Source organism: Conger conger, chromosome 2 (assembly GCF_963514075.1).
Source record: "Conger conger chromosome 2, fConCon1.1, whole genome shotgun sequence".
Classification (NCBI taxonomy): Eukaryota; Metazoa; Chordata; class Actinopteri; order Anguilliformes; family Congridae; genus Conger; species Conger conger.
The window spans coordinates 88150066-88164946 of record NC_083761.1 but is presented as its reverse complement, the minus strand read 5'-3'; the positions used below and the strand labels follow the sequence as shown (position 1 = coordinate 88164946).

The window sequence follows — 14881 nt, the reverse complement described above, 5'->3', positions numbered from 1 at the left end:
TTTGCACACCTGGATTTGGGCAGTTTATCCCATTCTTCCTGGCAGATCCTCTCAAGCTCCGACAGACTGGATGGGAAGTGACTGTGAACTGCCATCTTCAGGTCTCTCCACAGAGGTTCTATGGGCTTGGGCTGGGCCACTCAAGGACAGACAGTCAGAGACTTGTCCTGAAGCCACTCCAGCGTTGTCCCGGCTGTATTCTTCAGGTCATTGTCGTGCTGAAAGATTAACTGTCACCCCAGTCTGAGGTTGTGTGCACTAGAGCAGGTTTTCTTCAAGGACCTCTCTGTATTTGGCTGCATTCATCCCTCAATTCTGACCAGTCCCCTGTCCCTACTGCTGAGAAGTACCCCCCACCACCGTGCTTCACCGTAGGGATGGTATTAGCCAGGTCATGAGCAGTGCCTGGTGTTCGCCAGACATAGGGCTTGGAGTTCCGACCAAAGAGCTACATTTGTCTCATCAGACCAAAGAATCTTTTTGCTCATGCTCTCAGAGTCCAAGAGGGCTATCAAATGCCTTTTACTGAAGGGTGGCTTCCGTGTAGCCACTCTACAATAAAGGCCTGATTGATGGAGTGCTGCTGAGATAGTTGTCCTTCCGGCAGGTTCTCTCATCTCTGCAGAGGACTTCTGAAGCTGTTAGAGTCACCATTGGGTTCTTGTTCACCTCCCTGACCAAGGCTCTTCTTGCCCGGTTACTCAGTTTGGCCGGACAGCCAAATCTAGTGCTGGTGGTTCCAAACTTCTTCCATTTCTCAAGCTTTAGAAATAGTTTTATACCCTTGCCCTGATCTATGCTTCGCCACTATTTTATCACAGAGTTCTACCGAGAGTTCCTTGGACTTGCAGTGTGAATTTTGGGACCATATATAGACAGGTGTGTGCCTCTCTAAACTATGTCCAATCAGTTAAATTGGCTCTGGTGCTCCAATCAAGATCTAGACACATCTCAAAGAAAAGCAAACAGGATGCACCTGCCTCAGCCGAGGGTCTGAACACTTAATGTACAGACTGCAGTTTTTCATATATTTGCAAAAATGTGGACCCAGCAGAGATCCTGTGGCAGGACCTGAAATGAGCATTCATTAAGACTTCATTAAATCAGTTCTGCAAAGGAAAGTGGGCCAAAGTTCCCCTAGAGTGGTGAGAAAGACTGATGTCAGATTATAACCAGCGTTTGGCAGCTGTTATTGCTGCTGAAGGTGCTGCCAGTTAAATTAAGTTTAAGGGGGCAATTACTTTCTTGCAGCGGTGATCTTTGTGTTTGCTAACTTTTGTCATTAAATAAATGGAATAGTCATTCAATAAATGGAATGATCATTCAATTATTTTTTGTGTTTACTCAGGTTCACACTGACTAATGATATGCTTTGGCGAAAGACCTGAAACCACTCTGTGACAAACGTGCTATCATAGAGGAAATCAGGAATGTTGTTTTTTCACTGCACTTCATGGTTTTTATTTTATTTTATCATGTGAGGGAAACACTTTCAGCTGCAGTATAAAAGTTATAATTATTATTATCATTACTACTATTGTGTGGTTTTGTTTTCTGGCCCGTGTTGAGAGGAACAGTGAGTCCCCTAGAACAGAAGTTTGGCAGGGGATGAGACTCTGTGCTTGATGAATTCACAGCCTTCTCACTCATACAGAAACCCTCCCTGCTGTGCACCTGTTCCTAGTTTACTCCACGGGTGAAAACAGCCCCAAACGTGCAAACCGGGGGGGGCCCTGTTTCTCACTCCCTGACTGGACCTACAGAAACCTACTAGCTCCCAAAATAGGGTGCACAGAAACGTGTGTTTAGTCAAATCTGTTGAGATGAAGAGAAGTCTGAAATGCGGTTTATGGGCTGGGGTTACCTAGAGCCCTGCTCTGCCTAATGAGGTGGGGTTACCTAGAGCCCTGCTCTGCCTAATGAGGTGGGGTTACCTAGAGCCCTGCTCTGCCTAATGAGGTGGGGTTACCTAGAGCCCTGCTCTGCCTAATGAGGTGTGCTTTGTTAGGGTTGGAGTGAAAACGTACAGGATGGTAGATCTCCAGGAACAGGGTTGGGCAGCCCTGCTCTAGCTGTTGAATGAGGTGTGCTTTGTTAGGGTTGGAGTGAAAACCTACAGGACGGTAGATCTCCAGGAACAGGGTTGGGCAGCCCTGCTCTAGCTGCTGAATGAGGTGTGCTTTGTTAGGGTTGGAGTGAAAGCCTACAGGATGGTAGATCTCCAGGAACAGGGTTGGGCAGCCCTGTTCCAGCTGTTGAATGAGGTGTGCTTTGTTAGGGTTGGAGTGAAACCCAACAGGATGGTAGATCTCCAGGAAAAGGGTTGGGCAGCCCTGCTCTAGCTGCTGAATGAGGTGTGCTTTGTTAGGGTTGGAGTGAAAACCTACAGGATGGTAGATCTCCAGGAAAAGGGTTGGGCAGCCCTGCTCTAGCTGCTGAATGAGGTGCGCTTTGTTAGGGTTGGAGAGAAAGCCTACAGCTCTGGGCTATGTGACACTAATACACAGATGAGCTCTGTATTACGAAGGTAAAATTAATGATACAGCCAGATACTTTGTGTACAATGCATTTTAATAGCAAATTTATGTAGTACTAATGACAATAATGGTAATAACATTTGCAACAATAACATTTCCTTCCTTGGTCAGTACAAGTCATGATTTGTCATTAACTAATGGAGTTGTTAACATGAATTAATGTTAATTGAATTAAGAATTAAGCATTAAATTAACATTTCATTAGTTAATGCATTTGTTAACAGCTAACTGACAAATTTGTTACATTAATATTTATACATTAGACCATCGGATTAACTTATAATAAGTTAACCATTAACAAATGCATTAACTGACTTTTTCATTCCAATATGAATTCGCATAAACTAATGTAGTTGTTAACATGATTTAATGTACAAATACATTATCAGATCTGTCCAGACAGTCGTAGTACATCAGTTCACGCCAATTCATGAACCTTAATGTTACTTAATGAAGTGTAACCCCCGCTTTTTTAATAAAGAAAAGGCCGAGGGCCGTTTCAGAGTAGTCACAGAGCCCTGCAGCGTCCCTCGTGGGTTTGTGTTCGACAGCACGCCGCTGCTGGCCCTGCCCAGCTCTGAGTCACGCCGCTGGCAGACAGCGGAGATTAAGCACGTTTCGGCCCTTTTCTCTCCCGCCTGCGTGTTTTTCCCAGCACTGTCGGGGTGAGTGTGACTGTCTCACCTGCTCTCCGTGTGCCTCCTCTCGTCCCGTGGAGCCACGCACACTCCACGGGAGGAGCTGGGCATGAGCTGGTCATGAAGCTGGTCTAGCTGGGTATGAGCTGGTCATAAAGCTGGTCTAGCTGGGTATGAGCTGGTGATAAAGCTGGTCTAGCTGGGTATGAGCTGGTCATAAAGCTGGTCTAGCTGGGTATGAGCTGGTCATAAAGCTGGTCTAGCTGGGTATGAGCTGGTGATAAAGCTGTTCTAGCTGGGTATGAGCTGGTCATAAAGCTGGTCTAGCTGGGTATGAGCTGGTCATAAGCTGGTCTAGCTGGGTATGAGCTGGTCATAAAGCTGGTCTAGCTGGGTATGAGCTGGTTATAAAGCTGGTCTAGCTGGGTATGAGCTGGTCATAAAGCTGGTCTAGCTGGGTATGAGCTGGTCATAAAGCTGGTCTAGCTGGGTATGAGCTGGTCATAAAGCTGGTCTAGCTGGGTATGAGCTGGTCATAAAGCTGGTCTTGCTGGGTATGAGCTGGTCATAAAGCTGGTCTAGCTGGGTATGAGCTGGTCATAAAGCTGGTCTAGCTGGGTATGAGCTGGTCATAAGCTGGTCTAGCTGGGTATGAGCTGGTCATAAAGCTGGTCTAGCTGGGTATGAGCTGGTCATAAAGCTGGTCTAGCTGGGTATGAGCTGGTCATAAAGCTGGTTTGACCAAAACCTAGTTTGATTTTTCATCTTACAGCTCAAGACAAGTCACAAATCTGTGAAAATAAACTATATTAATACTAATATTAATAAGTAATATTACAATTAAAATAATGCAGACTATTGATTTAAGGAATGTCAAAAACATTTTTGTAAAGTACCTTCAGATTAATAGTGTATAATGTGGCACAAGTGGTCTTTGTATAATTCATCATTTCAGAGAGACTCTATTTTTTGTTTTGTATCTCAAAATAAGTCCTAACCCCCAAACAAAATCACATGCACGTTCTTTCTTGATCTTTATATTTCAAAATAAAGAAGTCATATCACTGTAAATAAATAAAATATGTTTCCTACTAGTAGTGGGTGTCTTGCGGGATATGATGCAGCATCACAGCTCCACCAGCAGAGGGAAACATTCTGCACCTTTTCATGCTGCACTGTGCGACAGCAACTCTTAAACACCGAGGTAACCCAGAACCACCTTAACACGGACTCTATCGTAACAGACTTCACATATGGGTAAATAATGACTCATAAAACAGCCTTGAAGTCTATATACTATATCATCCTCTCAGTACCACCAGTGTGTGTGTGTGTGTGTGTGTGTGTGTGTGTGTGTGTGTGTGTGTGTGTGTGTGTGTGACAGAGAGAGAGTGTGTGTGTGTGTGACAGAGAGAGTGTGTGTGTGTGTGTGTGTGTGACATAGAGAGTGTGCATGTGTGTGTGTGTGAGAGAGAGAGAGAGAGAGAGAGAGAGAGGAAGAGAGGAGCTCATTTCAGTATATCTCTAAAATGAAAAGTGTCAGTTCAGGTACATCATCCTACATTACAAAAATAGGTTGTGTGGAGTAACCACATGACACAGTCATGTCAATAGGATTACACTGCAAAGGCATGAATTTCAGCCGAAAAAAACAGCTCCTTATAGCAGCTAATAGGCTCTCAGTTTCAATCACGGAACTGCATTACACAGGAAACACCAGCTCCATATGGCAGCCATTCAGGCTCTCAGACACTTGTTTGGTCTGGTGGTGGAAACTGAGGTTTAAACGCCTCACTAAACTGAGAGCACTTGCGCCCCCTTGTGTACAGGGTAAGAGCAGGGTGTTTGGGTGCCCTGCTTGAATGCCACACCCCTACAAGTCTATTCATTAATATTCATGAGGCAACAAATTGCAATGTCTTGGCTTCTCCACCTGGGAGACCACAGATGTCTGGTGGGTGTGTCACACTCTGTGGTAAATCTCAGACCAGGAGCCGTAATTCAACGTAATTCTTTCAGATGAGACGTTAAACTGAGGTCCTGACTTGCTGTGGACATTAAAGATCCCATGGCACTCTTCGCAAACAGCAAGGGGTTCCCCAGTGTCCTGGCTAAATGCCCAACCCTGGCTCTCTCATCCTGCCACCTAATCATCCCCTGATTTAACCAGAAAAAGCATTGTTCTCTCCCTCTCCACCTCAGCTGGTGTGTGGTGAGCGTTCTGGTGCAAAATGGCTGCCGTTGCATCACCCAGGTAGGTACGCTGGTGGAGGTTGAAGTTTCCCCCTCATCACTGTAAGGGGCTTTGAGTGTCTAGAAAAGTGATATATAAATGTAATGATCTGTCTATCTTCAATTCAATGAATTGAACTCCAACAGTGTTTGTTATATAACACTGTGGTATATTAGGCTTGGTGATATCAGTTCTGTATGTCTGTGAATCTGACATTTGAATCATCAAATTTAAGAAAAAAAAAGGGCTAATTCTGCTGTTCCAGGAGTTAGACCTGATGATAGAATGTTACAGCTCTATTGCCCCAAGAATAAGCACATTTATTATTTATTTTTATTCCATGTCTGAAAAGAGGCACAATAGTCTTGTTAAAATAATGGACATTACCTTCTAAACACAGACAAATCAATTCACCTCAGAGAGAAACAAAGCTTCTTCAATATAAAAAGCTGATACTAATAATAATAATATGAATATTTTTCTATTGAAAAAGTAGGCGGGGTCTTCCAAATCCACACTTGATTGGTCAGCGGATCACAGCCAATCAGGATGCAGTCTCACACTGTCACGTCACAGACCCGAATAAACAATCTCTGATGTGACCATCGGCTTCCGCGCTCGAGGTAAATCCTCAAAGGGTTTATTTCCATATAAATACACCAAACATTTCTGCTGTTCTGTATGAAAGGACAGAACAAGCACCTCTTATCCTAAAAACTAAAGAATAGCAATTCATCATGAATAATCTTGCATGCAGAAAGGTGTTGGGCAGGTGGGTGGGGACAGAGACAGCAGCCACAAACACCCCTGGGCCCCACAATTCAACTTTATTGTTAGTTTTGCACTTTGGGGCCCCCATAACCGGCTCTGGACAGTGGCCCCTCTGCAGGCCTCGCTCTCTGAGTCAGATGGCCATGGAGGGATTCTCCAATCCTCTATCTATCCGTGGAGAACGTGTTCGTGTCTCTGTTCTGCATGGAGAGCACTGGGAGAAATGCCTGAGAGAACAGCTGCAAGTTGGGGGAGAGAGAGAGAGAGAGAGAGAGGGTGACAGGGGCAGTTTTTGGAACAGTTTTGGAACAGTTTTTCTTTTTCTTTTTCATTTTCGGGACCGAACTTCACTGGCTAGGGCAGGGGCGTGCCCCCCCCCCCCCCCCCCCCCCCTCAGATGCTGGTCTGAAGGTCGCCGTTGAGCAGGGCACTCCGGGTCTCGGTCACGTCGTTGATCGCCCTCGTTCGGCCGCTCCTCTCGGCCTCCCCCCGCAGCCCCCCCGCGGCCCCCGCCCCCCCCCTCGCCCTCGCCACGCAGAGCACGTTCCGGAAGCTCTTCTTGAAGTTCTCCGACAGGAAGGCGTAGAGCACGGGGTTGGCGCAGCTGTTGGCGTAGCCCAGCACCACCACGAAGTCGAAGGTGCTCTTGAGGGCGGGCGTGCTGCTGACGCTGCCTGTCACCGACGCCACGTTGAAGGCGTAGAAGGGCAGCCAGCACAGCACGAACACGGCCACCACGATGGACACCATGCGCGTCACCTTCCGCTCCGACCGCCGCCGCTTCGCCGAGCTCGCCTGCACGCCCGACGCCTTCACCTGCAACCAACCAGAGCACACGGCGGTGAGGGAGACACGCCGGCAACCAACCAGAGCACACAGCGGTGAGGGAGACACGCCGGCAACCAACCAGAGCACACAGTGGTCAGGGAGACACGCCGGCAACCAACCAGAGCACACAGCGGTGAGGGAGACACGCCGGCAACCAACCAGAGCACACAGCGGTGAGGGAGACACGCCGGCAACCAACCAGAGCACACAGTGGTCAGGGAGACACGCCGGCAACCAACCAGAGCACACAGCGGTGAGGGAGACGCGCCGGCAACCAACCAGAGCACACAACCATCAGGGAGACAAGCCGGCAACCAACCAGAGCACACAACCATCAGGGAGACAAGCCGGCAACCAACCAGAGCACACAACCATCAGGGAGACAAGCCGGCAACCAACCAGAGCACACAACCATCAGGGAGACAAGCCGGCAACCAACCAGAGCACACAGCGGTCAGGCCTCGCCGCCACAGACGCCCGCCCCCAACCAGCCCCCGCGTCACCTTGACGACGATGAGCAGGTAGCAGAGGCAGATGACGGCGAGGGGCAGGAAGAAGCCCAGCAGGAAGGTGTAGAAGATGAAGGCGGTGTAGTAGGCGCCCTGCGGCTCGGGCCACACCATGGTGCAGAAGTGCGCCCCGCTGCTCTGCGAGGTCACCAGGCCGCTGAACGCCATCACCGGCACGTTGACCAGCAGCGACACGGCCCACACCCCCGTGGTGATGCCCCTGGCCACGCCGGGCGTCCTCCACCGCGGGGAGCGCACCGGGTGCACCACGGCCAGGTAGCGGTCCACGCTCATCACCGCCAGGCAGAAGATGGAGGTGAACTGGTTGAGGGAGTCGGCGGTCAGGACCACGCGGCAGAGCGGGGCGCCGAAGGGCCAGCGCACCAGGGCCAGCTGCACGGCGATGAAGGGCAGGCTCAGCATGCAGAGCACGTCGGCCACCGCCAGGTTCAGGATGTAGATGTTGGTGACGGTGGTCGTCTTGGCGTGCCGCAGGATGACGTAGATGACCAGGGCGTTGCCGCAGAGCCCCACGCCGCACACGGCCAGGTACGCGCAGGCGAGCAGGGCGGTGCCGGCGCCGGTGACGCCCGGCGGGGGGCCGTTGGCCGGCCGCGGCTCCGAGGCGTTGAGGAAGGCGTCGTACGCCAGCGGCTCGCCCAGCGTGGCGTTGGGCGGCGGGGGCGGGAACGTCCAGGGCTCCGCGCCGGGCGTCTCCCTCAGGTCCCACGCGTCCGCCATCTTCAGACTGCAGCGAGAGAGTGAAGCCTTTTAGTTCGCTGGATAACTGGATCACAGAGTTAGCTGGATAACTGGGTCACAGAGTTAGCTGGATAACTGGATCACAGAGTTAGCTGGATAACTGGATCACAGAGTTAGCTGGATAACTGGATCACAGAGTTAGCTGGATAACTGGATCACAGAGTTAGCTGGATAACTGGATCACAGAGTTAGCTGGATAACTGGATCACAGAGTTAGCTGGATACTTGGATTTCCGGAGTAAAACCCAGAACCCTCCCAAATGTGGAAAATGAACTGAAATAATGGTCCACATTTTGGATTGTTCTGGGTAATCTGGGTCAGTAATCCAGTTATCCAGCTAATTTGGTAATCCAGTTATCCAGCTAACTCAGTAATCCAGTTATCCAGCTAACTCAGTAATCCAGTTATCCAACTAAATCAGTAATCCAGTTATCCAGCTAAATCAGTAATCCAGTTATCCAACTAAATCAGTAATCCAGTTATCCAGCTAAATCAGTAATCCAGTTATCCAGCTAAATCAGTAATCCAGTTATCCAACTAAATCAGTAATCCTGTTATCCGGCTAAATCAGTAATCCTGTTTCATGGATTAGAATGTTCTTACTGAACATTCTGATGCCGATGTCACAATCACGACTGGTATTTGAAAGTTCTACCGCATTCACCACATACTTTTTATAGCTTTTAATGACGTCTGTTCTGCATGATCATAGTTCTGTGGTTTACAGGCCTGAGAACGGTGGGTCAAAGGTGACCGAGACCAAAAAGAAACCGTGGACATTAGCTCACTGATCTATTCCAACTGAAAACAGATTCTCATACAGAAGTCCGGAACTAATAATGTAACCTGGTTTCAGTGAATTTTGCGATTTACGTAATCAGCTATTTAAACATCAAACATCTTTGGTTCTATATGCATTGTGATTGGGTGGCGGGGGCATTTGTACGTTGATGGGCACGCCTGTGAGTAATCTGAGTTGGACAAACAGTGACCACAGGTTCTGCAGGGGGCTGCTGCTCTGATGTACAGATCAGAGTGGGGCTCCCTGATGCTATCTGTGTTGTCATAGCTACCGCACCACAGAGCGCTTTCCCTGATAAAAAAACCCTGAAGTTCTTCATTCTGATCTGTGGTACGTCAGCCTTAACATGCAGGGACACACTTTGTCAGAGTGACTGTTTCACATTCTGAATGAGAACAACAACTATGAGTAGTAATAGTCGTAGTAGCAATAGTAATAATAATAGTAATAATAGTAGTACTAGTATTAGTAATAATAGTAGTAATAATAATTCTTATGCAGAGCCTTTTACGCAGTATCCATTTAAACCACTGGATACACACTGCAGTAATTCAGGTTATGTACAGTACTGTGCAAACTTAGGCACCTGTATAACATTCTGTACAGATGAGATTCTTTCAAAAATAATTCAATGAACGGTCCTAAATAAACCTACTATACATTTTACATTACATTTGAGTAATTTGACAGAATAGTTCAAAACTGAAGCAAATCAATATTTTTTGTGACCACCTTTCGGCGTTGAAACTGCATCACTTCTGAGATACAGAACTGCAGGACCGCGTTGGCTAAGACAATCAGCAGGGAGGCTGTTAGAGAACTTGCCACACTTATTCTGCAGAATTTGGTTGGCTCCTTGCTTCTGAACTCAGACAGCCTTGATCTTTTTTTAAATGTAAAAAGTAGTCAATCGCTTAAAGTAATATTTTACTTTTTAAAATTAAATACAAAAATGTCTCTGTAAAATTAAATCTTTTGGAAAATGAATATTTGGAAATCTCAAATGTGTTCTTTTATACTAACACACACACAAAAACAAAACAGATATATAATGAAGTCTAGGGTACCTAAGACTTCTGCACAGTACTGTACCTTTAGATCAGCAACTGCAACCTAAACTAAACCTGCAGCCTAAACTAAACCTGCAACCTAAACTAAACCTGCCACCTAAACCTGCAGCCTAAACTAAACCTGCAACCTAAACTAAACCTGCCACCTAAACCTGCAGCCTAAACTAAACCTGCAACCTAAACCTGGCCTAAGCTAAACCTGCAACCTAAACTAAACCTGCCACCTAAACCTGCAACCTAAACTAAACCTGCAACCTAAACCTGGCCTAAACTAAACCTGCCACCTAAACCTGCAGTCTAAACTAAACCTGCAACCTAAACTAAACCTGCAACCTAAACCTGGCCTAAACTAAACGTGCAACCTAAACTAAACCTGCAGCCTCTGTGTTACAAAGCCAGGTCCTTCCGATAAAAAAAACATGCAATACTACTACTAAATACTAAACGTATTTATACATTTTATTTAACCTCCTGAAACCATGCATCCTCAAACAAGGATTGCATTGTGGCTTCCCTGAGCTCTATATAGTATTTATCTTAACATAAGTGACATACACTTAAAACTAAATAAAAGATATATTTAGAAATTGTTTTCACTGTAACATGTTTTGTCATCCAATACATGTACGTGTATTATATTATGTAAATACTTTTTTCTCCTGGGTCTCCGGAGGTGCCATAGTCTGGGACCGTTATTGTATCGTGGAGGGTTGTGTAACTGTATCTTAATCTGCGCGTGTGTAATCAGATTTCTAAAAAAAATCCCCAAATCTGTATTCAGATTTGCAAGTATATTGAGATTTGGTATGGTTTAAGTGACAAACTGTTTGACACAATGTCCTGTCGGTTGTAATTAATAAATACAATAAAGAAAAAAGAAAAAAATCATATTCATGAATTTCAATGTATGAAAGTTTGCCCAGAAATACGATAATTCTTGTGTCTTTGTACGATTGTTTGATTTTCGGCACCTGGAAACTCTCCAGCAATGTCACCGGGTGCTGCTGCCGCCTGGTGGTGTGGATGCAGTATAGCTACTGAGCCGCACAGACAAATCTCCACACACGACATTACATTACATTGCATACACATGCATACACTATGTACGCATTTACAGATTTGTCGAAGCATTCACAGATCTATGTGTGCATTTACAGATTTGTCTGCACATTTACAAATCTCAATATACTTGCAAATCTGAATACAGATTTTTCCCGTTTACAAATCTGATAACGCACACACGGATTCTGAATACACATTTGCGGATTCCTGTAAACATTCACAAATCTCATTTAATCTTATTTAAATCGTATTTAGAGATTATTTTACACGTTTACAAATATGATTACACACACTGAGATACAGTTACACAACTCGCCACGCACATTTATAAATAGTTCTGCTGCAATAATGGCCCAATACCATAGCACTTAAACGCATCCCAGTGTATGCTTGTCAAACTGTAAAAGTATGTTTTGTTCAAAAAGCAAAATGAGTCGAGCTTCTCATGGCTGGTCATTGGTCTAGAGTTCGTTGTCGAACTTTGGTCCGGCTGGTGAACACATGACATATCGATCCCCCGGTCTCGATAAACATTTCACACATCACAAACCCAGCGGCTCTCAATCCTGCGATATAAAAAAAATCGCAATTATGTCACTCGCGTGTTTACATTTCCCTGCCGGAATTACTTTCAGAAATATTGAGGGAAAACCGGGTAGCTACACGTTGGAAACCCGTTTTCTCAAATTCTATCCTAAGTAATCCTGTGTATATCTCCCGTCTCTTCAGAGATTAACTGACATTTTTCGGTCGACGTCAAGTCACGCTTCGGTTCATATAAGTTAAAGTAGCCCAGCGGCCGGTGAGGGGACTATTAACCGCCTCCCCGTGCGGGAAGGGCGGTGGGAATCACGGCGCCCCCCAACTCCCACAGTGTCACCGGTTTGGATTATATGAGCTGTTATATTTTTGTGGTTACCTTGACTATAGCGACCGTTAATTCGATGGGTTTCCCCTAACGCAAACTGTGTTATACAGAGCACCCAGGCAATTGAAAACAACCGTAGAACAACCGTAATGGGTATAAACAAGGTCTAGGGCAGTGCGTATGGTAGGTAACACGACAACACCCCTGGAATTACCGCAGTTTCTAACGATGTTTCTACGTGTCTCAATTTTGTATTTGGTGTGACAAAGAGTTAAATTCCCCGAGTAGTAGCCAATGACGGGCTGTAAAACGTGCTTTCCGCTCTTGCTGTGTCCTGAGAGAAATATTGGGCTCTGTCAAATATTAATTTGAAGTGGACTTTTCCATGTTAATAAATGTTTGGTTTGTTTGTAAAAAACGAAAGCCCAAGACTGCCAATCGTTAAAAAATATGACGGAACATATTTGTCCTTCAAAGGGATGGCTGTTCAAACGAATACCTAAAATACACATTCTTAATATTGTTAAGCATCGGCCTCCATCTAACTGAAATAGGATTTCAAATAAATGTGCAAATTATGTAGTTGGAAGTGGTTCTGGAGTCACTTCGGACGAATCAAAATCACCCCATCAGTGTGCGAAGGAATGGCATTCCAATAGGGGTGAACTGCTTAAATGAGGCTATTTAACAGAAGACTAATTGTACAATGTAGATGCACAATGTAATCGCACATGGTGTCAGGAAACACGACACGAAGCCTTTCAAATTAAACACTTTAGCTCAACAAAAGGGTGACTGACAAATACACGATGTCATACGCTATTTCTGTATGTGTGTGTGTGTGTGAGTGTAACCAAATGTGACATTGTTATTAATTTCATTATTATTATTTTAAACACAACTATCAGCACAGTCCTGTAATAACAGTAGGTAAATGAAATAGCCACCCCCTTACAAAACACTGAAAAAGAACATTACACAATGACAGACAGGGATAGAAGGCTATGGCATACAACTTGACACGAGTCTGAGTTTATTATAATGTAGGACCAATGACTAGTCCACGGTCATTACTACGGATATAAAATATTAATATTCCATCTGTGGATGGAGCATTTGGAATATATTTCACCATGGCAACGCTTAAATGGTTTTCTATCGTAGAGGACACGACTGACAAGTGATTACATGTAGATTAAGTAGCGCATTAGTTACAGAGGCGCATTAATGCGCCGATTAAGCCTCTGCCTTACCTTCAGACGGGAAGAGCTGTAAAATCCGAAATACACCCGTAGAGAAACCGCTGTGTATACAACACAGCCTTTATTATCTTCATTAGCGCTGTTGGAAATCAAAGGTGGAATCCAAAGGATACTATAATTTTAGCTTTTTTTTTTCGACGCCAAAGATTTCGTTCACCTGTGAACGAACACCTGTGCGCACAACAGTCCCTACCACAGCACTTACTGGCCGTTTAAAAAAAGTTTAAAAATACTTTTAAAATCGCTTGTAGATTAAGACGTCACTTTTGTAATGTATAATTTAAAAAAAAAACAATATACAGACCTATTTAAGAACAAACGAATCGCTTTAGAAAAGATAAAGACACTGGTGGTCGCTTGTCGTGATGTTTGCTCCTACGACTGTTGTGAGTGCGGTCATAGCTGGAGACTGCCCGTTCTCCGCAGCGTCACGATGCTCCTGACACCGCGTCTCAACCACTGATCTTCGCTCCTAATGCAGATTTCCACATCTACACGCAGATGGAGCTCGCGGCCCGCTGTCGCTGCGAGCGCCGACCTCTCCAAAGCGCCGTCGCCTCACCGGTGCGTCAGAGATAGAACGCGCGCTTGGGAACCTGCGAACAAGTGTTCAGCGGAAATGCGCTGATGCAATCGCTCGGCACCGGCGCATTCTGCTCGAACATGTTGCCAGGTTATTACGTTTGCATGATATTAAGAAAATAAATATTGAAACGATAGTTATGGGACAGGATAAAAGCGCACAAACAAAGTACGAGCTGGTCTATTAGATGGCTATATTAGTTCCCGAATATGCATTTATGGCCGAGCGCCGACATTGGAAACGGCACAGCGAATGCATCAGGCCCGATATTCCACAGGATACGCCGATGTAATAATGCAATATTCTTTTCTGCGTGCTGTCTGTCCGCGGGACACCGTTTCCCCGGTTACATGTGAGGACACGCAATGGACCTCTTTACCACTGAAACCAATCCATCAAACTGAAATGGTCAGACTAAAGAAAAGACTCATAAACACACACACACAGACAGACACACAGAAATCGGCTACCATGCAAGACGCCAACCAGTGTCTTGCTCAGGGACACTTCGACACACCCATTATTACATTACATTATTGGCATTTGGCGGACGCTCTTATCCAGAGCAATGTACAGTGGATTAGACTAAGCAGGAGACAATCCTCCCCTGGAGCAATGCAGGGTTAAGGGCCCAAAGGCTGTGCGGATCTTATTGTGGCTACACTGGGATTAGAACCACCAAACTTGCGGGTCCCAGTCATTTACCATAACCGCTACAGGCTGTACCAAGGGTGGGATCGAACCGGCAACCCCTCCGACTGCCAGACGACTGTTCTTACCACCTGAGCTAATGTCAACCCAGGCTAAAAAGCACATATTCCCATTGAAGTCCGGGGACCAGTTTTTTTTCTGAGCCTCTCAGAAAAAGATATATGATTGTTTTTCGATTTCCTATTCATTCATTTCCACCCAGGTACTCAGTGTTCTGGTGCCAAAAGCCCCAAAAGCCCTGCAG

General features: G+C 45.8%; 1 protein-coding gene across 1 annotated transcript; it reads right to left on the bottom strand.

The window, feature by feature from the left end:
* Nucleotides 1–6572: 6572 nt before the first annotated feature.
* LOC133121753 (somatostatin receptor type 2-like) lies at nucleotides 6573–13677 on the bottom strand. Its single transcript, XM_061231196.1, has 3 exons — nucleotides 13335–13677; nucleotides 7511–8264; nucleotides 6573–6995 (listed from the first exon to the last, which is right to left on the bottom strand). Exons 2-3 carry the CDS (start codon nucleotides 8255–8257, stop codon nucleotides 6573–6575), a joined length of 1170 nt encoding a protein of 389 aa, XP_061087180.1. The 5' UTR covers nucleotides 8258–8264; nucleotides 13335–13677.
* Nucleotides 13678–14881: the final 1204 nt, after the last annotated feature.